Source organism: Sebastes umbrosus, chromosome 5 (genome assembly GCF_015220745.1).
Source record: "Sebastes umbrosus isolate fSebUmb1 chromosome 5, fSebUmb1.pri, whole genome shotgun sequence".
In the NCBI taxonomy this organism is placed as follows: Eukaryota; Metazoa; Chordata; class Actinopteri; order Perciformes; family Sebastidae; genus Sebastes; species Sebastes umbrosus.
This window is the reverse complement of record NC_051273.1, coordinates 33,766,986-33,793,332: the sequence shown is the minus strand read 5'-3', so window position 1 is coordinate 33,793,332 and position 26,347 is coordinate 33,766,986. Positions and strand designations below refer to the sequence as shown.

Sequence of the window (26,347 nt, the reverse complement as noted above, 5' to 3'; positions counted from 1 at the left end):
ATTAGCCTAAACTATGAGCAGGATGCACGAGTTCTGGTCTTCATAAGACTGGATCTTTTCATGCCCAACCTCGTTCCTATGATTTCTGTGTGAAAATACAACTTTTCAGAGACATTGTTGGTTGACCAGACCATTTTTTTTAGGACTGACAACATGTAGTGTGATCCTGGTGTGTGTGTGTGTGTCATTACCTCCATCAAGGCCGGAGACCTAAGAAGGAAGTTATGTTTTGACCAGCTTTGGTTTGTTTGTTGGTTTGTTGGTTTGTCTGTTATCAGGATTATGCCAAAAGCCCACGATGGATTTGAATGAATTTTTTTTGGAGGGTTGGGGTGTGGCACAATGAACAAACCATTCGATTTTGGTGGCGATCCAGATCATGATCCGGACCAGGAATTTTTTTAAGCATTCCAATCAGCCAGAACATTAAGACCTCTGGGTATAACACATGCGCAGTGTAACTGATGACGCGTTGATGACACATGACGCCCCCTCCCCCACCCCAGGACAAATGTGTTCCTCAAATCAAGCTGTTCTATCTATTTGTTTCCAAATTAAACCGCTAACCAAGCTGTTAAATACAACAAATCAAACAGAACAAAGTTTTCTAATCAGTCATTGTGTCCTCGAGCAGCGTAGACTTTTCTGTTGGCACCGGTTCAGTTCTTTTACCAAGTGTCCCAGACAGTTACAGGGCAAGCTAGAATATCCGAGCTGTGGCATCTCTTTCAAGAGTAAATGAATGCTACAGCAGCATGGTGCGTATCAGACTAGATGAATGCCGGAGCAACGAGGAGTAAACCTGACAGTGAACACCTGCCGATGATATCTAACCGAACACTGTGGACCTCTGCAGGAATCTGCACACTTTTTTTTTCCTATTTTCATTCATGCAGCGCTACACGTGACATTGAAAGGCATGTAAGAAATATATGAAAAAAACATTATATGCACACACACACTTCTTCTTCCATCTTAATGACATTTTAATGCATGCAAAAAGCACCAGTTCTTCTTGAATGCCCGCATACACAGCCGACACCTACACACTGACATGCATATTCATACGTAACATGCTACATAAGAGAATTGGGAAGGATGTATGAGAAGGCTTTGATTCGCTGTGGATGTCTCAGCAGGCAGCGTACAACAAACACAGCGGTGCTACAACGCTACGAGGGAAGAGTCAAATTAACAAGCTGAGGAGGAGGAGAGGGTGGAGAGAGGAAGACAAACAAATAAGCTGAGAGGTGGGGGAAAAAAAGTCAAGGGAATGTTATACAGAGCCCCAGCAAACAGTGGAATTACATTTACTCTAAACAGCTCTTTCACTGGCAGCATTTCCACTGGGGAGCACCTCCTGACAGCTTTGTGTGTCTTATTTTTGTGCTGTTGACATCACTGAGAACTGAGCATGTTTAAAGCGCTTTAAAACACCGAGGGATTGAAAGGTAGGAATCATTTCAACCTAAGCAAAACAGGTGCAGTGCAACACAGCTTTTTAACAGTCACACAGAACAGCAGGAAATGTCTCAGTTCCCGCAACGTAAGTGCACATGAAGTGTGGGAAAAATGGCCTATATTCCACTAAATTGCGGGGGATTGTTTTGTACCGGAGTCTGTGTGTGAAGTACAGCCTCACTCTGAAATGACTGAAAGTGTCTCAGTGTGTTGAATTCACGTCGTTGAATTCCCTGTCTCCTGCCACCAGGAGACGCAGCGATGCTTCTTTTAACATACAAGTACAGCATGTCTGTGTGATAAGCCAGGCTTTAAACAACCCTGCAGTATTGTCACATTGTAAAAACAAATTTTATATGTTTTGTAGTGCAGGGCTTTTAAGAAAATCTCCTTGTAGAAATTGGCTTCATTTTAAATGTAAAGGTGCAGTTTATTTTAATGAACTAATGCAGCATTTCTCAACGGGGGCGTTCAGAGGACATCGGGGGGCGCTGGAAGCAATATATTTGTAAGGGGGGCGTTGAGGTATTCTTGGGGGGCGTTTGAACGTTACACCAAAGATTCATGACAAGATGAGCTGAAACTTGCAACTACTTGCAAAACAACGTGGTCTGCAACATTAGAAAAGCTGCCAGTTTACACCAAAGCAACTAGATGAAACGGTGCATCATTTCCACAGCTACGACTCTTTACTTCAGTGTGTCTGTCAGCTTTCTGTAGCGCTGCTCCACATGCTGCCTTCACTGGAACCGGACGTCAGACTATCATCTCTATGAACTTTCACCAACATGGCCTTTACTGTGTCAAGTCAGGAAAATGGACACTCTCTTCCTTGGTATTAACCGTGGAGGAAATTAAGAGTTTCTTCTTCTTGAAAGCATTAATTTCTCCCGAGGATTCACGGTGAACGCTATGTTATCGCTGTGGTTACAAATTTACAAGAGGGATATTCCGCTGTCGGACTTCCAGTGAAAGCAACTTAGGGGAGACTCACGTTTTTCATTAACCTCTCCCGGTTTCCTCCCGGGGTCACAATTCTCCCGTATTTCTCCTGATTTATGTAAAATTGTCAAATTATTTTTTTTCCTTTTCGTTATCTTAGTCTGTTTCTGAACAGTCTGTTTCCCTACTGTTTCCACCCGGACAACAACAGAGCTACACCAACTGTCGTTTATCAGGGGAAGAGAGAAGTCTATGCTCGCGACACGGCTCAGTTTGGGCTCAGTTTGAGCTCATGTTTAAGCTGCGCTCGCCACAGCGTGCAGCGCCCGAAGTTGAGCTTTGCTCAATGCAGTGAAAAGCCGTCGTGGTGCGGTGCAAGCCGTTAGAAATAACTTGTTTCAGAGGTCAGTGGTGGCATCGTCACGTTGTGTCTGAAAGAACCTTCAGTGAGTGAGAGAAGCCCGTTCCCTGCACTCATCCTCAGCTGGTCTTCTGACCATCCCCACCCCACATCTCAGCACCCATGGGTGCTAGGGCATTCAGCTGCACTGCTCCCAGGCTCTGGAACTCCCTCCCTCCACACATCCGACAGTCTGACACTATTACAACATTCAAGTTCACACCAGAGGGGCCAATTATTCTGTTTTCTTTCTTGGAAGTTAAAGGTAAAATTAAAAGTTTAACATAAAATGCAGTTGCAGTGAACTTATTATTTTGTTATTTTCACTATTTTAAAGTTACCAGAATGCAGGAAACAAAGTCTCTGAAACTCTAATTTGTCTTTGTTTGTGATACCTAATTAAAGTCTGAATGTCACATTTTTAACCGTTGCAAAACTCATAAATATCTATTCTATTCACATGCTTTTTAAATTATATAACACATAATAATAATAATAATAAGAAGAAGAAGAATATAATTAGAATATAAATAAATAATAATTTACATAATAATAATAATCAAAATGAATATAGGAAGACAATTAGCCTACATTTTATTTGATGGGGGGCGGTAAGGGACCTGGATAATGAATAGGGGCGCGCTAGCCCAAAAAAGGTTGTGAACCACTGCACTTACGGATCCAATTTCCATCTTGAGGTGAAGACTCATTTAAAGATGGAGTTGTAGAGAGGCAGCCGACTGTTGTGTTGCGTGTTATGTAGATTTTAGTCAGGCCACAATTAGATCAAGAGTGGTATGATATGTTCTCACACTTCCATCATTTATCAGACCTCTCAGCGTAACTTTTGCGGTTGCAGTAAACTAGTGCTCGATGTTGTGAATTAAACAAACACACTCGCTTAGGTTTAGGCAACAAAACCACTTAGTTCAACACATTGTCACTCCCAACTCGTCAAATACCGCCGCTTAGTCAGTGCCCCTCGGCATCGGAGACCAACGCACGAGGTACCCCTCTTTGCTACTTTTGAAACTTCCATTTTCACAGGAAGTTAAGTCTAGGCAACACAAGCACTTAGTTAGGGTGGTTGACATTAATGACTTCACTGACTGACGTGACAAAATAAGTCAAGGTTTCTTTTAGTTTCAAACAGGCCACAAACAGCGGTCTCCTGGTTACCTACGCCAAGGCCAAGGGCCTAGGAAGGAGCTTATTGTTTCACCGGCGTTGGTTTGTTGGTTTGTTGGTTTGTTTGTTTGTTTGTCTGTTATCAGGATTACTCCAAAAGTTTGTGATGGATTTGAATGAAAAGTTTTGGAGGGGTGGGGTATGGCACAGTGAACAATCCATTAGATTTTGGTGGCGATCCGGATCATGATCCCGATTCAGGAATTTTTGGAATGTGACCTTCCAAAAAAAAAGTGGTTTCTTGGCTCAACTTGCCCCTGATGAGCGGTAAGCTGAGTGTAGGGAGAGGATAAATTGAGCCACATAGGGGAGACCTAATCTATCAATCATACCTGTCTATCACTGAAGGGAGGTTGTCTCAAATTAACCCCCCCCCCCTCCCCTGCCAACACTTGACTTATCATCCAGCAGTTTAGAGCTAAAGTCATGCTAACAGTACAGCCTCATATTGTTACTTCCTAAAACACATGTGTGAGATCAAACCTGTCTGTAATTGTTCAGACACAATAATCATGAGTTCATGGACATAAACAAATAACTTTGAATGGCATAAATGAACATAAATGTGTTTACCACTTATCCCAAGGGCCTCCCTTCATCACAGGGTCAGTAATATGGATGACTCTTCAAAAAATGTGACCAATTTTGTCTATGGTTGCCTAGAAACAAGGGGTGGCTCAACTTCCCCACAGCCTCAAATCACCCCACTCTCCTCTAACCACAAAATATAGAAAGAAAAATCTATTCCTGCTTCCTTTTAACTGGCTAACTATTCACTGCCAAAGTTTGCCTGTTAAAATGTAATAATTCTGGCCTGTGTGCCATAAATCATTTTGTCTGATTTGCGGGGACCCGGTGACAGGCATTAAGAATAACTACTGTATATAGAAAAAAGCTAGTCTTCTCCCTGATGGTCTCGTTTGCTTATGTAGATCATATAGAGGCATCAGTATTAAATTGAGAAGGTTTCATAACCAGTTAAAAGTTCCTCGTAGTAACTTTAAATTCACAGAATATATTTCCGAAATGAAAACAGAGAGTTAACCTCGGCGGTCTCTGGCAGTTGAATAAAGTACGGTTGATATGAGTAATGAGGTGTCCTTCAATATCTTCTGTTCTCCTGAGCCGTATTAGTACAGGGGACCTGAGAGCATTGCGATAGGTGAGAGACCAGACAGCCAGCATCTCTCTCTCTCTCTCTCTCTGTCTCTCTCCTCCACTTACACACATCCTCCCACATACACGTTCACACACTCTTACACATGCTCACACAGCAGTCCAGACATCTGCTGGGGCTCTACTGGGTCTTGCCACTGTGGTACTGGGACTCTTACAAGGACTAAAGATACTTCAGCTGTAATGACACGTCCCCATTGGACAGACCGGGCAGGAAAAACAGGAAGTGGGGACAAGACTGAGGGTCGGAGAGGTCGTCCATCTTGGGAGGGTGATTTAAATACAGTAGAAGAGAGTCACAGAGCTACAGAGAGATATAACGTCCTCTGTCTGGGGCCAAGGTAGGAAATGTGAGGACGTTTTTTCGGCACTGAGTGTCTGTTTCCACACATTATATAGTGGAGACTGTTTCTAAATCCTGTTGAAAGGTATCTTGTACAGCTTTAATACAATCATGTTTTTCATTTTCTTTTCTTTCTTTTTTGGTTCATCATAGTGGGAAACGCTGTCTTATGTGCAAATTATTTTTTTCTTTTTTGTTTCACGATAACTCAGGGTTTAGTGTAGAATTAACCCGTTCATGCATAAATTATGACAAACTCAGTCAGGATTTAATTTCTGAAGTGTTTATATACGTCTTTAGACAGGTGCTCAGGTGGACAGCATGCACTTGAGTTTTCAACTGAAGAAATATGTATTAAACAAACCAATGAATAAAATCACTTATAGTGTTAAAACTATAAAAGAATATATATTTTCAATGCTGTTAAACTAACACATTCTAACATATTACAGTATAGGCTAATAGCCTACTGTTCAATGCAATGCAAAAATGTTCCTGACTCCTCAGCCCCTCCCTAACTCTCCATGTTGAACTATATATTTTTTCAATGAACACTTCTTTGTGTTCAATATTATCAAAATATTATATTAAAACTGCAAGTTGCATTCCTTCTAATAATATAAATTAGCTGATTTACAACCAAAAAAGTACCTGCACATGAAGTATTGTCAAGAACAACAAAGTCGCAGTATAATAGTATTAATTGTAGTTGAAATATAGCCTAGCTAGCGATGCATGATGTCGTCATTTTCTCCCAAAATAAAACCAATATTTGGAAATTTTAACAACTTTATTACTCCTTAATTATTACTTGATGTTACCAAATGTTATTTACCTGCAAGGATCTCCGACTATAGAGGGTTTGGCAAGATATTCCTGCTTCTCGCATTTCTGGCCGTCCGGCGGCCATCTTGGTTTTGAGAGATGCAACCACAAACCACAAAATCCATGCATATACATCAAAATATATGAAAAGTAGCTCTATGAAATGTGGATAAACTGTGCTGATAGTAATATGTCTGTTACATGCTTTTGTGAATTGTAAAAGACACAGTTTTCATCAGTATTACTATACTGTATGTGTTTTAGTGTTATATGACATTTTTGTATAAGAGGCGTTATAACCACAACAACAACAGCAGGAGAGTTATAAGTACTAGGACAATATATTCTCATATAGACAGATTATCTGCTAATCCTGTCTACACATGCTCTGTAGATTTGTGTAAAAAGGTGCTGTTGGAGGTGTTGAGGGGGGTGTGGTGTTGGGTTAGCCAAGGTAGGACATTTAGTCCTGATGAACTCAGAATAAGAGCTGTGCTTCAAGTCTTAGCATTGAAGGGATAGTTTTGTTTTTTTTTAAGTGTGGTTGTACAAGGTACTTATCCATAGCAGGTGTAGTACCTACAGTAGATGACGGTCGGCGTGCCCCCAGCATCAAGAAATAGACGTATTTTAGCCTCTTAGAAAGGCAAACCTAAAATAAATGATATCCGTTTAAGTGTACACTATACTTGGAATATTTACTGACAGTGAACTGAACTGAAAGTGAAACTTATCTACACTGTTTTTGTCATCTGAGCCTGCTGGCTTAGGAGGGAGCAGAGATAAGTTTCACTTTCAGTTCAGTTTCCTGTCAGAAAGGAGTAGAAAAGGGCTGTCTGATGGCACGATAAAGAGGTGAAAATAGTCTAAATATAGTATACACTTGAACGGATATTTTTTTTAAAAAAAATGTTATGTTAGCCTTTCTTTTAGGTGGCTAAAATATGTTTTTCTGCCGTTCCCGTCCACAGCACTGCATTGCTTTGCTCCGGTGTTGGTTCTCCGGTCTGTAAGAATGGATGAGTACCTCATATCCCCTTTGTTGTGGACTAAACAAGGAAGCTCCTTGTCCCCTCTCTATTTGTGATATTCAAAGACATAATATCAAGGAGCAGCCACAGTCTGGAGAGTTTTCTATTTGGTTACATTAGCATGTGTTACCGTGTGAACTGTATAGATAGTTTTATTATAATTTAAAATATTTTTTTTTCACTTTTATTTAACAGATGACAGTGTAGAGGCAGACTGCAAATGGGTGGAGAAAGATGGGTATAACAGCAACAAGCAAATGTTGCTGTTTTGTTACAGCAAGCACAAAAACTTGTTAAGGAATTAAAGTAATAAAATAAAGCCTAAAATTAAAAAAAAGTATATAGTTGCTTTTGGTTATTACTTAAAGTGATAGTTCAGGTTTTTTGAAGTGGGGTTTTGTGAGATACTTATCCATAGTAGGTGTATTACCTACAGTAGGTGATGGCCGGCGTACCTCCCAGCTTTGAGAAGCAGATACGTGTTTCTGCCGTCCCCGTCCACAGCACTGTATTGCTTTGCTCTGGTGTCGGTACTCCTGTCTGTTTCTCAATGCTGGGGGGCACGCCGGCCTTCATCTACTGTAAATAATACACCTACTATGGATAAGTACCTCATACAACCCCACTTCAAAACACCCAAACTATCCCTTTAATAGTTACTAGTTAGTTAATAGTTACGACCCTGTTGTAGTGTAAAGATTGACTAATGCAGCCAAAACTGACATCTTTACCAAACTTGAAAAGGAAGGTAGATATCCATCCATCCATTATCGGTAACCGCTTATCCTATTCAGGGTTGCGGGGGTGCTGGAGCCGATCATAGTTGACATTGGGCGAAGGCAGGGTACACCCTAGACAGGTCGTCAGACTATCACAGGGCTGACACAGACAGACTCAACAATGGACCTAACCTGCACGTCTTTGGACTATGGGAGGAAACCTGAGAACCCGGAGAAAACCTACGCTAACACGGGGAGAACATGCAACACTCCACACAGAAGGGCCCCAAGCCGGGTTCGAACCTGTGATCCTCTTGTTCTGAGGCGACAGTGCCACTGCACCACCGTGCAGCCCGAAGGTAGAAAATAGATTTTACAAATAAATGTTTTTACACTCACCGATGGCAGGGTCTCCTCCAGGGTTGAGAGTTACTCTGAAGGCTTGATGCCAGGTGTGGCGGTCAGAAGGAGCATCACATGGGTCAATGTAAAGCAGGACGCCTCCAAAACCCAGCTCAGACAGTAGGGATAGCTGGCCACATACACACACACACACACATACAAAAGGTACAATGAGTAACGTTTGACACCTACAATGCTTTAATGTGAGCAGGAAAAAAGACAGGGACTGCTCACATGACACACCAAAACGATTCAAAAACATTTCCACTTGAGAACATGTGAGCTGTTTTTAAACAAGCTGAAAACGTGGTTAATGTGCACCTGTTAGCAAAAAAAAAGCCAATTTACACATAAGAGTACATCTCCAACAAATCATAAGGGGAATTTATGGCTCGTTAGTGGACAAATACTTCATTATGTTCACCATCTATAGTTGCCAACTGTCTATCTATTGACATTTTGTGCTGGGCAGGTAGAGTAGTCGGTTTATCAGAGATCAAATTTGGCTGCTGGAAACAGGGTTGATGAAAGCAGTAAGACTGGATAGCAAATGAGTGGCCAAAACAATGTGCTGGACGAAAACAGGGCGAGCCACCGGCTGTAACGCAGCAGCTAGAAAGCTGTGATATCCAATCTCAGCCCTCTCCACTGCCAGACCCTCCATAAATGGAAGGCTGTCCCATGGTGGGGGGCCAACATGGAAAGGGCCGAGCCGGCATTGAGGTCCTTGAACGCATCGCCCGTAACAACAAACGTCATGTGGCAGTGGTCCATCCCTCCCATCTCCCATGTGGACATCGGGGGAGGAGGAACACTGAAATGACCGAGCCTGGTCGTGAGGTCCGTGAACACATCATCCCGCCGTAGCCCAACGCGTATCCTGCAGCGGCCATCACCAGAGGGGAAGTCCTGGTGAATCAAAGTTGCCGATGGGCTTCCGCGAGCCGTCGACGCGCCAGACACGAGGAAATGTCTTCGAGCATTGGTGGCCGTAGCGGGGACTTGGACCAGCGTCAAGTTCAGACTGCATTTCAATATGATCACAGCGGAGCATCACGTCGCAGTGTCGGAAGTGATCCCACCGCTGTTGGCCTCGAATCTTGGGAATCGGCCGATATGCCAGTGCAGTCTGGAGGTTGCAGAACACCCTCTTCTGCGTGGTCCGCCCCGAGGCACTGGAAAAAAGGCATCGTGAAGATCCACCCTGGCTCTGAGGCCGGGTCACTGCCGAGGTTGTTGAGGTGGCGACTCCACTTCACATTATACAGTATATTGATCATTATATGCCATCCAGAAGATTTAGTTTTATTTATATTACCCATTCCAAAATATACATTATATTTTTGGTGGACTAACTGTGGAAGGTGTAGACTGCTGTATAGCAATGGTTTTGCAAGGGTCACATTTTCAGTGATGCTTCTCTGTGTGAGAAGAAGTGCGGTGTGTGTGTGTGTGTGTGTGTGTGTGTGTGTGTGTGTGTTTGTTTGTAGCAAATGAATATTAGTGTGAGAGCAGTGACATTTCTGTCTTTTTTTCTGCACTGTACTTCCCAGAGATCACCTGTCAGTCAAACAGTGTGTCAGTACTGTGATGTTGTTTTTCTAATTTTTTTTACCTCACAACTGGCTACAGTATATGTTGAATGATTACTATTATACTATCTGCTATTAATCAGTGAGAAGTAGTGACTTCCATTATCTTGTTGAAGTACGTTTTGTTGTTCACATGACTGGTTTGTTTTTCACATTACTGGTAATAATAGAGAATAGCTGCTGGGTGGGAGGGCGGTGTCACAGTCGAGAGCAGTATTTCATTGTTGTCCATGGGAAATGTAGCGTCCTTGTTTTTTTATGAGCGTGGATGACTATTTTATTGAATATGTGACACCAGCCACGGTCATACTCCTCTCATCACAACTCTGTCCTTCACTGGAAAAAGGGACACCACACACACACACACACACACACACACATACACACACTAATAGGCACACAGAATACGTTAATGCAGAGAATTTCATGCACGTGTGACACACACACATAGTGTTTGTAGGCAAGCTATGCGGCCTGCCCACACTGACATGCACACATGGGAAAACTTACTTTACTAACTTTCATAAGAACATGGTTATAGAAGACACATGTACTGTATATGACTGACATTCACACAGACATGCATTAAATAATAAACCAATATATAGAAAATGTGTGGAAAAACATTAAAGTGGCAGTAGGCAGTATATTTTTGGCATCATTGGGCAAAAAATCCATAATAACCTTTCAGCATATTGTAATTCAAGTGTTCTGAGAGATAATTAGACTTCTGCACCTCCTCATGGCTCTGTTTTCAGGCTTTAGAAAATCTAGCCCGTGACGGGAGACTTTGACCAATCACAGGTCATTTCATTGACAGAGTGTTCCTATAGGCTGTGCTCCGGTCATGTGACCGGAACTTGGCGTTCCTTCACGAGATTTCACAATGGTGGCTGCGTCACAAACTTTGTCATTTTACAGCTAAACCGTGCACTACAAGATGATTCTGAAAACATTTGAGGAGAGAAATAGGCATTAAAGGTCCCATATCATGCTCAATTTCAGGTTCATACTTGTATTTTGTGTTTCCATTAGAACATGTTTACATGCTGCAATGTTCAAAAAAAACTTTATTTTTCTCATACCGTCTGTCTGAATATACCTGTATTTACCCTCTGTCTGAAACGCTCCGTTTTAGCTCATTTCAACGGAATTGCGTTGCTAGGCAACAGTTTGTGTCCATGTTTACTTCCTGTCAGCTGATGTTATTCACATACACTACAACAGGAAATAAACTGGAACCCATTTAGAATGTTTATGTTTAAAACCGTGAAATGGTCTAAATATTGTAACACCATTTGTGACATCACAAATGGACAGAAATCCTGACGGCTTGTTTCAAATGCACAATTTTTGAATACGGGCTGTGTGTGTATTTCTCCATATATTGAGCGTTTTGATAGTTTAACAGTATTGATATAGCACTTAAACCTGCTTTATAATATAAAAGACCTGAAAATCTCACCTTTCACAATATGGGACCTTTAACATAACATAATATTGATTCATATTTGATCCGCGCTGCCTAGTTTTACCGTTTGGTCGGAGTTCGTGAGTGATTGACAGCCGGCTCTCATAGACGGCAGACGGACAGCAGACCTCAGATCAGCTCTTACTGCTTGTTTTCCTCCGGTCTGTAAAATCTTGCAGATGCCATTAGGAGCACCGGAGGACACGATATAGCGACCGTTCTATAAAAATAACTTTTTTTTAAATCCCATTTGCTCCAATCTCGCCTACTTCAGCTTTAATCATCAGGAAATTAAAACATTTATTATGAATAGTTATGTGCTGGAATATGACAATATTGAAATAAAATCATATTGTGATTATATTGTGTGATTAGGTTGCATTAATGGAACCAAATATCTTAAGCTCACACTGTCAAAACATGTGTTCCATGTTTGCGTATCAAATATGAATCCAGCTGTATGTGTAACATTGGGTCTGCAGTCACCGTCACACACTCATTAGTGAGGGTACGAGCCTCATCAGTCATTCTTCCCCATTTATACGTAAAGGGCGATCATTTCTCTCAGCTGCTGACACACAGAGGCATTATGAGGCACACATGATCAAATTTGTCACAAACTGTGGGCGAGGAGGGAAAAATGGGTCAGCAGCAGCAGCCTGTTGCTCGCAGGGTCCCATGTGGCAGGAGGTGCAGTCTCATTTAATGGCTTTTTAAAAGTCTAACTGTGTAAATGTAAATGCGGTATGGTGACCCCCTCTTTAAACATTCCCTCTCCTTTCTTGGTAACCTCCATTTACTCCTGTTATGGCTCATTAGCTTCAGTCATTTATCACCAACCTCACATTCAGAAGTAGAGTAATGTTCAATGAATAAAGCAAAGGAAACAGCTTTCTTGTAAATTTAGCACCCTGTATTTATTAAAGGTTCTCCATATGACATTCAGAGGATATGTAAAGACATAAAGGAGTAATCTAAGTTCTACCTGAGCAGAGAATTAAGTCGCCCTCTCTCTTGTGTGTGAAGTAATCAGAATTTCTCTGTGCTTTATTTACGTAGCCGGGCCAGCTGCGCCGGCCTTTTGTGCCAAATTCACATCAAGCAGCGGCGAAGTATGTTAAACTTTTGCCAAGAATCAAATGGCCGCAGCTCGGGAGCAGCCGCCGCAGCTTTTTATAAACATTGCATGGCAGCTCGTCCCAACCAACGGCGTTGCCACAAAAACGTAGCAGGTTAACACTGTTTGCGCTGTTATCACCGCCAGCTGTAAGCCGCCGGCTCAGCCGTCGCCATGTTGAGAGCCCTCTCTAGAGCCAGTTGCAAGAGTAGCAAAGGTCATTTGGAACAGAGCCAGTGGGGAAGTGAGTGGTGAAGCAAGAGAGAGAAAGCGGTGGCGGCGACGGCAGCAAATAATGTCATTGACTCCGGCCCAAGCAGGAAAAGTTAACAATGTTTGGTTTCAGTTCTAGGCTATGGTAGAAACATGGCGATGCAACTATATATATATATATACACACACACATACGGCTATATTATCAGCACAATGTACTTAAATGTACTTTGTCTGTTCAAGGTGCAGCTTTCAGTTCTGATATGTTGCTGGATAGTTTACTGAATAACAATGCCTTATATTTTATTTGTTATATTTTGTGTGTCAAGTCTGAATCTGTAATGTAACCTGTAAAATGTGTCTTTAAGTAAATGTAGTAGTAACACAGTAAGAAGTATACGGTTGAGTTGCATATTTTTTAAGTGCTTTTTGTAAGTTATTTTGGGGTACAATGAGTTAGAATAATAACAAAATTCAATATCTTCCGCATCTAAACATCATAAGAAATCTAGGTAGGTAGGTAGAGCGGGTCGCACCAACAATTGGAAGGTCGGTGGTTCGATCCCCAGCTCCTCCAGCCCACGTATCGAAGTGTCCTTGAGCAAGACACTAACCACCTCTGGTAATCAGTTTAGAGCCAATAACTTCTGATGTAAGAGGGTATCGATATATAACATGGTACCACTCAATTGTTAATAACTCTATATCATTATTGTACAGCTCTGTACCTAATTTGACTTCAGCCTAGTTAGTATGTTCATCTGTAGTGAGTCAACTGAAATACATGGATAGAACTGCGTAAGAAGTACAAAAGTACAAATTTCCATATTGCATCAAGTCCATTTGAAGTTTGTATAATTGATTTGCTTTTAATTTAATGGAAAATTTAAGATAAATGTATCAGTAATGAACACCTAAATAGATATTTATGTTTTAATTAACAGGATTAGAATTTATATTTTCCCCGTCAGCTTCTAATTGATAGGAGAAACTGCTTTGAGCTGAACGTGGCACACATCCAAGCAGGAAAAAAAGGCCTAATCAATCAATGCATTGCTAATGATATTTCTTATTAAGGCAGACAGATTGAGACATCTCTGTGCAGATACAGGAGTCAGGTATGATAAATTAATGGCAAAAATAATATGAAGAATTAACGACGTGTATGCATTAGGCCCCGTTCAGTATAATAATTCCTGTGCAGCGAGCTTTATTTAGTTTATTCAAAGAGCAGTGAGCTATATCTGGATGCAAGTGTATTAAAATACAAAATATAATTTTGAAAAATTCAGTTTTAAACTCCCCTCATTATAGGAAAATAATTTTTTACTCTTGCACTTAATCTAAAGATCAAAAGATCGCATTCCTCCTGCTGCCTGAATTTATTTTATTTTTTTCCTGCTGCAGGATTATAGTATCAGGTAGATCTCAAGTACGGCATTAAATCACATGATGTATTATTCCCTTATCAGCAGAGCAGAGTGGAAGCACTTTGCCAGAGATTTGATTTGATCTTACCTTGTACAGCAAAGGTGCTTGGCCAAGCTTGACCACAGCAATCTGGTTGGTGAGGTTCAGGCTGTCTTTGGCTCTCCTGAGGTCCTCCACGCCGGCGTACTGGACGTCCACCACCTCCCCCTGGTGTGGAGAAACACCGCAAAGGCTCAGGTGGGTTACTGATATCATCAAGTGTCCGTTAATCAAATGTTTTCCCAAGATGTATTTTTTTCGCAACACACCACCCAGAAGTCAGGTAACCTGTGTGTTTCTATGCCCCCAGTCAGCTGTGGCTCTTACTCTGCATCAGGGCAGGGTATTGAACCTCAATACGTTCTGAGTACTGACCCAAAAAAACTGTCTTGAAAACTGTAGTCCTCAGAGTTTGGTTTACATTTAGTTTGAGCTTTTCCACTTCTAACTTTGTTAACTTTCTATTTTATTTTATTTTATTTCCAGTCGCCAGAAAAAAAAATTGTTGGCATTGGACGTTTCTGCAAATGTATTGAAAAAACTTTTTTTTTTCAACATTTTTTTAACGTTTTAACGCATCTTGTGATTTTTAGGTTGTAGCGGACTCAGTTTTAAAACTAGAGTGATGATGCAGGCATCATATGAAACTAACAAACCTAAGGAATCCATCGGTACCAACCATGTCATACTAGCTTGTCACTAAGAAGGTTAAATAACGCTCCAAACTTGCGCTAAATTTTGGCAAGGAAATTTTCTAAGCGGTCCCTTGACCTCTGAACTCAAGATATGTGAATGAAAATGGGTTGTATGGGTACCCACGAGTCGCCCCTTTATAGACATGCCCACTTTATGATAATCACATGCACTGAATTGCCAGTGTGCGTGTAATCATTACCTGTTTTATTACCATGTTTTCACTTGCGCTGGTTTGTTTGTTTGTTTGTCTGTTAGCAGGATTACTCCAAAAGTTTGTGATGGATTTGAATGACATTTTTTGGAGGGGTGGAGTGAAACTCAATGAACAATCTATTCGATTTTGGTGGCGATCCGGATCATGATCCGGATTCAGGAATTCTTTTGAGAATTCCGATCAGCCTGAGCCTTAAGACCACAGTGTATAACACATGCGCAGTGTAACTGATGACGTGTGACCACGCCTTCTTCCTCCTTCTGAGAGCAGAGAGATACGTGTGTGGATGTGTGTGCGGGACTCCGAGGTGCGGAAGCTGCTGTCCGCCCGCGGTGAGAAAGAAAAAAGCGGTAGATGACGGGATGAGATACAACGTAGTGTAACGTTATACAGACATAACAAGGCTGCTGAATGAGAGAGGCATCCGACGATACGTTAGAAGGAAACACACCGTGTTAATAACAAGCCAACCACCTCACGGTACCGCCAGCTGGGAGCTGTGATCTGTTTTTAAAGTCACGCACCTTGGCGGAGGTCTGCGCTCCCCGAGTGCCAATCTAGTAATACTAATGTAGCCATTATAATCAATAGCATGGCACTACGATATAATCTGATTATCTCACAGCAAACTAGAATTACTTTGGCCAAGTGTGTGTTTGCATTTCTCCGTGTATGTGTGTTATATGTGTGTGTATGCGACTGAGCGGCTGACTGAGTTATCATCTTCCAAATTAAAGTGACCTAGAAGTTGTAGAGGACAGTCAAAGCATTACTTTTTTGGGGTCTTTCTTTCTCTCTCTCTCTCTCTCTGCTCTCTCCCTCTCTGTCTCTCTCTCCCTCTCTGTCTCTCTCTCTTCTCTCTCTCTCTCTCTCGCTCACACACTTCTCTCTCTCTCTCTCTCTCTCTCACACTCTCTCTCCCCCTCCCCACTCCCTCACTGCATCACCTGGACCTGATTCATTTTTCATGTGGCCAGGGGGCGAGTGTAACATGATGCTGCAGTGGAGAGAAAGTGAGGGAGAGAGAGAGAGCACATCTTTTGCATCGGGAGAGCCCAGGAGAGAAGAGCGAGAGAGATTTATTGCTCCTGCCTGCATTTGCATCATAAAAGTCCTCCATTTAAACTGCAGACCATGGAACAGTACAAGACGAAGCAAATTGAAATATAGGAGAATATCTATACGCACTGAGACGGCGCTGCTTGAACTAGATCCATCTCTCTCTTTCCTCTCTCCTACTCTTTTGTCTTTCGTTTCATCTCGGTGAGGTAATGAAATTAACAGTGTAAGAGGCCTCTGTCTGGCTGAAGCTGTGAGCATCGTATCGAGATGATGAATATTTTCCTCTTAACCCGGCCAGCAATTCACACAAGATTTCGGTTGAGTTTTTTTGAAGGATGGTTACGGGGACCAATATATCTTGATGAACTCTGTCAGCGTCCAATATATTTGAACATTTTTTTTTAACAGTGTAAAATATTAAATATATCTGCCACAATTGCATTATGGTACATTCGAGCATTTATAGCCTATTATGGGGGATTAAAACTCTCCGTTGAAAGACATCACTGCTAATGAAATGCCTCAATGTGAGTTACTTAACAGCTTTATAAGGTGGGGGGGGGGGGGGGTTCCTTACGGGCTTTACAGACCGACATTCCTGAAGGTGATGAATAAAATAACATCCACACCCTCATCATTAAAAGAAAAAGCAAAAAAGTTACCAGGGCCTGTATTTATCAAGTGTTTCAATCAGACGTAAGCAGAAGTAGTCACAGTGACGTCATCCATTGGTCTGTGGACTATGGCTTGAAGCCTCGAGTTCGTCATTTTGGCTGTCGCCATCTCGTTTTTTTGCAACCAGAAGTGACACGAGAGGGTGGAGCTATGTAAAACCGAACGAAGATAACTGAACCAAAGGGATAAAACATTTTTAGGCGACCATAGTGTTACAATTACCTTTCATGAACTGAAAACACACTGTGAAAGGGTTAAAGTTCTAAGACGAAAACACAGACAAACCCGGACGACGACGTGATAGCGACCTGCCAATCACAAAGTAGCCCCGCCCTAAATTATCCCCTGCTTTATGTTCTATTTGACTGTAAATTGGACCGCAGGTTACTAAATGAACATCACGCTGTGTTGAAGAAGACTTGAAACTAGTGATTGAGACCATAAACTCATGTTTACAATGTTTACTGAGGTAATAAATCAAGTGAGAAGTAGGCTCATTTTCTTCTATAGACTTCTATACAATCAGACTTCTTTTTGCAACCAGAGGAGTCGCCCCCTGCTGGCTGTTAGGAAGAATGCAAGATCAAGGCACTTCAGCATTGGCTTCACTTTTCAGAACTGAAGTGTAAGAAGTGTGCACATGTGTGTGTGTGTGTGTGTGTGTGTGTGTGTGTGTGTGTGTGTGTGTGCATGTGTGTAGTGTGCACGTGTGTGTGCATGTTTGTGTGTGTGTAGTGTGCATGTGTGTGTGTTCACGTGTATGTGTGTGTAGTGTGCACGTGTGTGTGTGTGTGTGTGTGTGTGTGTTTGGGTGACATCACAGCAGTGGTGACATCATCACTGCATCGTGACATCATCACTGCATCGTGACATCACCAGATGGAACACTGTGATGAATTAAAGGAGTGGTGACATCAGTTGTGACATCATAAAGGAGCGGTGACATCATAAAGGAGTGACATTCAAGAGAGAGTCCCAGAATCACACAACTGTAGTTGAATCTGAAGACTCGATCAGACGAAACGCATCGACTGAGAGAAGCAGTTGTCTCAAGAGGAAGAGGTATGAATTTTATGAATGCATTGCTTTAGATTAAACCTCCCAACAGTATATGAAGCAGTTAAAATTAGCCTCAACATTTAAATGCAGCTTACATGTTAGTTAATAACAATAACGGCTGCAACTAACGATTATTTTCACTCATCAGACTTTCTACTGAGAGAAGCAGTGAATTTCTCTCCAAAAACCACAAAGCATCGACAAGAATTGACCGTAAATCAGCATCATGGTATCATCAAGAACTTCCCAGCCAGAAGCCATCATGCCCGAGTTCAACGTCCGTCGCGTTGTTTCCAAGCTGCTCAACTCCTTCTTTAAGGGGATGACGGCGGATCAGTGGGGATTGTTGAAATCCGGCAGCCCCGACGACACCACTATGACCATGATGGGAGAGTTGCTGTTGGACATGACAGCGGCCTTGACAAAAGCTTTCCTGAAATCTCTCGGGAGCACGACCCTGGCGTCTGAGGACGACGTCCAAATCAATCTGGGCGACACAATCTCTCAGGGTTTTGCCGAAGCTCTGGGCGTCGATGTCTCGGTTCAGTGTCCGAGCTCCGGAAGCTTGACGACACTGATCTCTGAAGAGGTTTCGGAGAGCGTCCGAAGTGCCCTCTCCAGCACCGAGGGCATAGTTCAGCGCCTCACTCCTCCCAGCAGACTCAACAACATGATTCTGCACGCCTGCAAAATGTGCCAGGCGTTCATCGGTAAGATGAAGTCGGTGTTCTCGCCTCGACCGCGCAAGCAGAGGATCATCTGTGAACAATCAGATGTGGAACCGGAACCCTCAGACGCCGAAGACCGCCATGCAGCGACGCCTTCGTCGGACGTCGTGATTGCGATGAAAGACATCGCTATTGTCCAAATCATCATCAAGACGCAGTTGAACGTCATCACCGAACCTCTCTTGGTTGACGTGCCGGACTCCGAGTACGCGCTGCTGCAATCTCAAAACTCTCGGGAGATTGAAGACGTCGCAGAAGAAATCGCTCGGAGTATCGCCGAAGATGCTGTAAGATCGACTCCGCCAGAGCAGAAGAGGAAACGCTCCAAGAAAAGCATCGGAAGCAGAATTAAGAAGCTTTTGGCAAAGTGCTTTGCCAAAACGTGCATCCATCGCATAGTGGCACAGATGAGGAAAAAATTCCAACGGGGCTCCAAAGTTCCCAGTCGGGAGTCGGCGAAGTCTCTCACGAAGAAGATTAACGATCTGATGAAACAACCAGAAAACCGCGATCTTCTGGGACTCGGCACTCCGCTCCTAAACATTCCCCCCGGTCGAGTCTTGGAGTTCACAAAGGTCTTAAGTGATCTCCTCTACACACACATCCTACACGGGCCAGAGATCATCCCCGAGCCGGTGATACGTGCCAACATGCGCGCCGACTTGCAGCGCAAGGTGCTCGGTTTCCTGTGTCTGGCCAGATGGTGGCAGATCTTTCAGTCCGACGACCTCGTCGACAATATGAGACACGCCATACTGGGGACCAAGCCCAGGGCCAAGAAACCTTTGGCAATCGCTGCACCACCTGCCCCGGTTTCCGTGACGAAGAGTCGTGATGACTTTGCACGGCGAGCGCGGAACGAACAAAAAAGAAACTACGTCGAGGTGCTCTTGGAGAGGCTGGTCACGCGGATCTTCAAGAAGGCAAAAGTGACCTGGACCCTTTCAAACGTCCAGGACATCATCCAGTGCCTTTTTGAACAAACGTGGGCCGAAGTCGAGGGTCTCGATTTCAATTACAGCCCAGAAACATTGGAAAACCTCGAAAAGGCCATTTACCGGGACCTGATTAAGACGTGGGGCACTGCGACGTGGGTGCTGGTGTCCTTGAAAGGGGGTAAACCGGCACTCGGAGACCGTATCGCCTCCGCCGTCAAAGGTCACCTGATGGCACCACCGAGACAGAGGTCCTGCATGTGCAGGTGCTTCTCTTCTATGCTCGCCGCCATGACGAGGTGGTAAGGTGGTTTATGGGTTTTCTCCGGGGGCTCCGGTTTATTCCACATATAAAAAACGTCTTCAATGTGTCATTCATCTTGAAGGAAAAATTGACTTTTTCCTTCTGAATGAATGCGAGGGCTTGAGCTCTCAGCGCCACATCAGTAGTCAGTGTTGTCTACTGTTGTGTTACGCACAGGTTCGATCTGGGTGATCCAGTTCTCCCACCTTCAGTGCATAATAATGAACATCTAATTAAATAAAATAAATAATAATGTAAATAAATAATATTAATTAATTTCTTATTTCTTTCATCATTTGCTGTAAATATTCAACTGAGACTGAAGTTCTGCTGATTCAGTGAATTTGTATAAAGTACAAAAATAAAGTACAAAGAAAAGTGTGTTTTGCAACAGTATTTTTTGTTATTACAACGACTTGCATCAGCCTTAAAGTTATTGTCATAACCCAGAATAGTGAGTTAGGGTCAGGGGTCATTCATCCTCTGTGCACCAGATCCATCCAACCAGCTGTTGACCAACTGAGGCCGACACCGACATTCATCAAGCTACATCCATAGGATGTTCTGTCAGTAACATAGTTGACAATTTTTGCGGACATTAATAAACTGAGATATTTATTTCATTTAAATGTGAAACTTAAGTTAAAAAAATATTTTCTCTAAAGTATTTAGGATTTAAAAATTAAATAAACAGAAAATGCTAACTTAAGTCATTGTTTTCAGGCCAAGCCCCAGTCAACTGAAAAAAAATGGACATTTCAAAAACTTTCAATTAAGGACAAGTTCAAGCTAAATGAAACATAGTGTGCGCAAAATGTTTGTCTGAATTCCAACAGATTCAAACCAACATTCATTTAAAGTCATGTTTCTGGTCAACTGATGAATGTAAGTCCAGTCTCCCTTTAGCTCTGTTTTGGTCTCTACCAACTCCTGAGACAAACATATGTCTGTTTTGCTTGCTAGATGCTTTGTTTACACAGGCTAGTTGCTAAATTTGTCTGTAATGTGCTAAACGATACGCAGAACTGACGAAAACTGCAGAGTTGTGTAATATTTTATAATATTATATTAGTATATTAGTAATATTAATAGTAGTTGATTCATCAAACCTTTTTTAAACAGCTTACAGCTGGAAACGTGATGAGAACGCTAAAAGTAAACCACTGAGCTGAAAAGATGCGAGCAGCATTGACAGATTATCATGACCACGCGCCCTGGACACAAACTCACTATGGACCCCTACCATATACAAGCAAAAGTACACGTGCACACCGTGTGCCCTGCCTTCCCCAAGTAGCAATATTTTGGTCCTACAATAGCACAAGGCAACTCACAACCACACAGCATTAGGGCTGTACCGAAGAGTTTGAAGATTCACAACGTTGGCATTTAAATTGTTATTATTAATAACTAGCATTGCGTGCATAGTCCACATACTATCTTCTCTGTCTCTCTCTCACACACGCAGTGAGCAACATAATGCTCAGTCTCTGTAATTGTTTCAGTTCTCAGTCATATAGTCAAAAGTTTGTGAAAAAAATATGGATAATCATTTCCAAAATTCACAACGTGTTTTTTATCGAACAACATATTGTCCTTCCATTCCTCTTTGTTGGTATTTAGCCTTTCAAAAACAACATTTCCACTGTGGTAAAAAAAGTGGTTTGCTCTCCAGCTTGCTGCACAAAGAGGCTTGCACCTAGCAGCAATCTAACAGCACCATACATTGCATTTACTGCAATAACACAACATCATATTTTTCCCATTTTTAGGGTGATGACATCATAAAATATGACAATGAAGCTCCTTTTGAAAATCTCAATAGAAGCTTTGAATGTAAAAAAAACCCTGACATTTGGTAGGCTATAGCCCTACACAGCATGTATACTTTGAAATCATATTATTTTGTTAAATTACTGCCATTATCAGGCTGTTTTGTTCTATACATGTCATGTACAACATTAAAACAATTTTATAATCATACTACATTTTCCAAATCACATTCAACCCAATATTCTAGAAACAAAAATACTTTACATACAAAAAAGATCATACATTTTAAGGCCAAGGGCCCCCCCATTGGCTCAGGGCAAAGGCCCACTTGATAATTACCTCGGCCAAGGAGGTTATGTTTTCGGTCTGGTTTGGTTTGGTTTCCAGGTTCTGTCTGCCAAAGTTGGATGGCAGGGTCAAAGTATGGAGACGACGTGGAGAACGCTATGCTGATTGTTGCACCGATGGAGTAACAACTTTTGGTGTCATGTTGTGGGGCGGCATCTCCCTCACTGGCAAAACAAGGCTTGTCATCATTGAAGGCCATCTCAATGCAGGGAGATATCGGGATGAGATTCTGCAGCCAGTGGCAATCCCGTATCTCCACAATCTGGCACCTTACTTCATCCTCCAAGAAACAACGATCACCCCCACAGAGCCAGGGTTATCATAGACTACCTCCACAATGTGGGAGTAGAGAGAATGGAACGGCCTGCCGAGAGTCCAGACCTCAACCCAATTCAACACTTGTAGGATCAGCTTGGGCGTGCTGTACGTGTTAGAGTGACCAACACAACCTCGTTGGCTGACCTGCAACGAATCCTGGTTGAGGAATGAAACGCCATCCCACAGCAACATGTGACCAGGTTGGTGACCAGCATGAGGAGGAAGTGCCCGGCTGTTGTGGCTGCGTATGGATCTTCCACCCGATACTGAGGCTCCTGACGGTGTATTAAATGATTAAAGTGTAAAATTGCCAATATGTCTTGTTTGTTCCTTGTTACTGATAGAGAGTTCAATCATCCAATCCACCAAACAACTCAAAACAAGAGTCAATACCAACAAGAGAATACACTGTTTACCATTGACGGAGCATTTTGGCAAATTTTTCTTGGGCGCTACTCACATAATCAGCTGTGCTGCTCATCCCACAAATGCATGATCCTTACAAGTTGGACATCATTGTGAAGGTAAATAAACAGGCTTTCCAACGATGTAAAATACAATGCCAATTAACATTGTAACAACAGAGAAATAATTGACCAAACACAAGTTTACGAACTTTGTTTTTCCAGTCTATAACCGTTGTAACTACCAAAGTTATTTGCCTATGCATATAAATCCTACACATAAAAATGTTACTATTTTGAGCATTTCAGTATTTACCGTCGTCATATATTCCAAACTGCAACCGTCAGGAAAACTACTACAACTACTGCTGCTACTGCTGCAAGTGTTGTAAAACAGCAATGTCACATGCTTTCCTAAAGCCTCATCCACACTGGGAACGTCAGGAGCGCGTGGCGGCTGTTGCTTTTTTATTTCGGCGTCTGTGTTAACAGGTTAGAACAGCTTGCAGTGTGGCGTGTTTCAGCTGCGTCTCTTCTAGAGATTCGAGGTCTCACCCATTGACGCGTGCCGCGCGGTCCACAGCAACAACAGACAGTGAAGGTGATCTATTGACTGTATATTGACATCAAATCAGCAACATTGCTACAGCTTCGATGTCTATCTGTAAAATATGTTATGGAGATGAAAAAAGTAAAGACTTATTTTTAAATCAACACTTCCTGCCTTTATTTAAAAATAAAAACACTCAAGTGTTTTTTTCTATGGACAGAAGTCCTTCATTTGTTTGCTTTTATTGCTTTTATTCTGAAATATGTGCAGGACAGTGTTGTAGAACATGCAGTGACTTGCAGAGCTCCATGAATGAATGTAGTACCGGGTTTTAATTGCGGATTATTACTATTATTAACAAATTACCACACGTTTCTCAACCTTTCTCTGTCTAAAATAAATATAAATGCCATTTATAATGAAATGAAATGGCCATTATGAAAGGCAAACTATGTAGAAAGAAAGGGCTGACAGCAGCAGCAGACAACCGACACGTGAATCACGCAGCCACATGTTTTTCTAGTGGTTTTTAGACGCACATAAAAGTTAAAATATTCTCAACTTTTCAGCGCCAGGCGCGCTGTCGCACGGTTTGTCAATGTCACTCTTTGCCCTGGCAGCCAATCAAATCTAGCAAGAGATGGGCTTTACTACTTTACCACTTCCTCCTATTATGATTCTGGTAGATGTGGCTAGCTAGCTAGCTGGCTAGTTAGCTGTTGGACTGTGAGAGAGCTATGGATTGTGTCAGACGGAAGGGGGAATTCACATCTCACGATGTGAACGTACTCTAAGAGAGAGAGAGAGAGAGAGAGAGAGAGAGAGAGAGAGAAAGATTTTCCCGTTAATCACATTTGATCGCCTGGTTAAGCACACACGCCTTTTGCCAAGTGTCACTGTCTGATCGGGGCCTAAGAAAAGTCCTTCTCCTTGAGGAAGCTTTACACATATCTCTCAAGTCCTACTCTGAGGTAGGAGTCTTTTTAGTCACGGGTGAACTGAGACTAACTGTCCCTCTCCCAGTCTCACTTTCTAAATACAAAGTGTGTAAAGGGAGGAAAAAATGGTAAAGACAAGAAGAGCAGCCGTGCAGGAGGAGACAGAGGAGGACATGGATTGTCTCTGCAGTCTACTGATTGAAGGCGGCTCAAATCCACCCTGTAATTAACTCTTATCACAACAAGAAAAAGGAAGTGCCTTCACAATCATACTGTCATTATTTCAGACAACAAGGAGAGGCAGTTTGAAAGAGGGTCAGTGTTGGGAAAACCATTTAAAAAGTCTTCACAAGCTAACAGTGACTGGAAAGAGGTTGAACTACAGTAAACCTGAATTCCAGAAATATAGTTTCATTGATTAAAAGGCACAAAACTTGTTTGAGTTGTTATATCATAAAAAAAGAAAATAAAAAAACAAAAGTACAGAGATTAAAGGATACTGGAAAGAGAATCATTGAAAGTGTTGTATTATGTATGGGCATTGTGGCAGTGATCAGTATATAAGTATATAAGTATACGCATCATTTAAAATTTAGTATGATTCATTAATATGACGACTTCTTACTTTGAGGACACAAACAACTAGGGATAATTACTGAAAACATGTGCAAAGGCTGTGAACATTGTAGTACTGCATTGTGGAGTTAAACCGTTAAAAGGGACTGTTTGTAACTTCTTACACGTATAAATCAATCCGGCTCGGTGTCCCATGCGCGCTCGCGTGTGGCTACGCTGTTCAGACAAGACTCCAACACAAACTACACGGAAGCATCAAAACCGCAAAGTTCCATCTAGTGAAGCCCGTCTGTTAAAGTGTTGGCCGCGGTCGGAGAACGCGGGGGAGACCGTAGCTTTGGTCTTCAGGACCGGAGTCTCTGCTGTACTCTGCTCCTCTGCCTGCTTGCCTTCACTCACACGTCTCCGACCAAATCTCCGGTGTCTCCCCTGTTCCCTCCGGCCGCGGTCGGGAGGCTGAGGCAGGAAAAGCAAACACTAGGATCAGCTCTGATTAATGTAGAGACCTTCGTCTGGTCAGCTAACATTACTGCCAAGCAGGTGAAATATAGAGTGATATTGTGGTTTTAGCTGACGTGTGTTGCCTCACTGTTTTGAGCGATGCTCGTTCATGTCTATGTAGAGCGAGCACAAGCGCGAGCAACAGGACGCTGACTTTCATTGACTTAACGGCCACAGGTGTCACTGTTAACAAGCAATTTCTGATTCTTACAAAAAAGTCCCTTTAAACTGTTTTTTGCCAGTTTTGTGTTCAGGATTTAGTTCAGGTAAATAAATTGTAATCCAAGTGCATTATACACAAAAGAGAAATGTGTGTCATAATAGGATGTGTACAGTATTAGGAAAAAAAATGTCATTGCTTTATTTTTTTGCAGAATTTTGAAACACGTACTTTTTTGCTGCACCTCAAAATGACATCTGAAGTGATGCTATAAATTACACACGGGACGACCGATCTTTAATGAAACAGAAGTGCCGTTAAGTTGCTACATAATGTGGCTCAGCTACATTTTTAAAACTACACTTATTAGTTCATAATCATCTCATGTTCAAGGGTTATGGTTGTTTCCCACAGCAACAAAATGACCTCCACCACTTTAAATGGTAAAAAAGATCATTATGCTATCTCGATGTGTTTTTGCCATATGTAGTCACAATCCTGTGAATTATTTCTTGTACAGAGAGAAACTGCAGCTCTGTTTTCATAATCACACTGCAGGCTGGCCCTTATAGAGGAGATGATTTCATTAGATTCTAGAGCACATGTGCTTTCATTTGCATATTAATGAGGAAAAAACTGTTTTTCTTGAAACTGCAAGAACTCCATTAGGCTCTAAGAGGCAGAGTTCATATTAATAGCAGCCATGATTTATGTGAAGATAAGTATGATGACATAGTACTAGTTTCTAAATAATGC

At 42.1% G+C, this 26,347-nt stretch overlaps 2 protein-coding genes across 2 annotated transcripts in view; one reads left to right on the top strand and one right to left on the bottom strand.

Annotated features, from left to right (window-relative positions):
• Positions 1-26,347, bottom strand: part of LOC119488138 (inactive N-acetylated-alpha-linked acidic dipeptidase-like protein 2) — a 341,328-nt gene that overhangs the window by 224,184 nt on the left and 90,797 nt on the right. The window contains 2 exon segments of the mRNA XM_037769477.1: positions 8,485-8,617; positions 14,399-14,518. Of these exon segments, the coding sequence (XP_037625405.1) occupies positions 8,485-8,617; positions 14,399-14,518 (253 nt within the window).
• On the top strand, positions 17,991-20,299 carry LOC119488139. The gene is made up of 2 exons (XM_037769478.1): positions 17,991-18,059; positions 18,205-20,299. The coding sequence occupies exon 2, from the start codon at positions 18,283-18,285 to the stop codon at positions 20,023-20,025; it is 1,743 nt and encodes a 580-aa protein (XP_037625406.1). The 5' UTR covers positions 17,991-18,059; positions 18,205-18,282; the 3' UTR covers positions 20,026-20,299.

What these genes read in the sequence shown, in the direction of transcription:
- LOC119488139 (XM_037769478.1), top strand. Translation starts at nt 18,283, where the DNA reads ATGGTATCATCAAGAACTTCCCAGCCAGAAGCCATCATGCCCGAGTTC.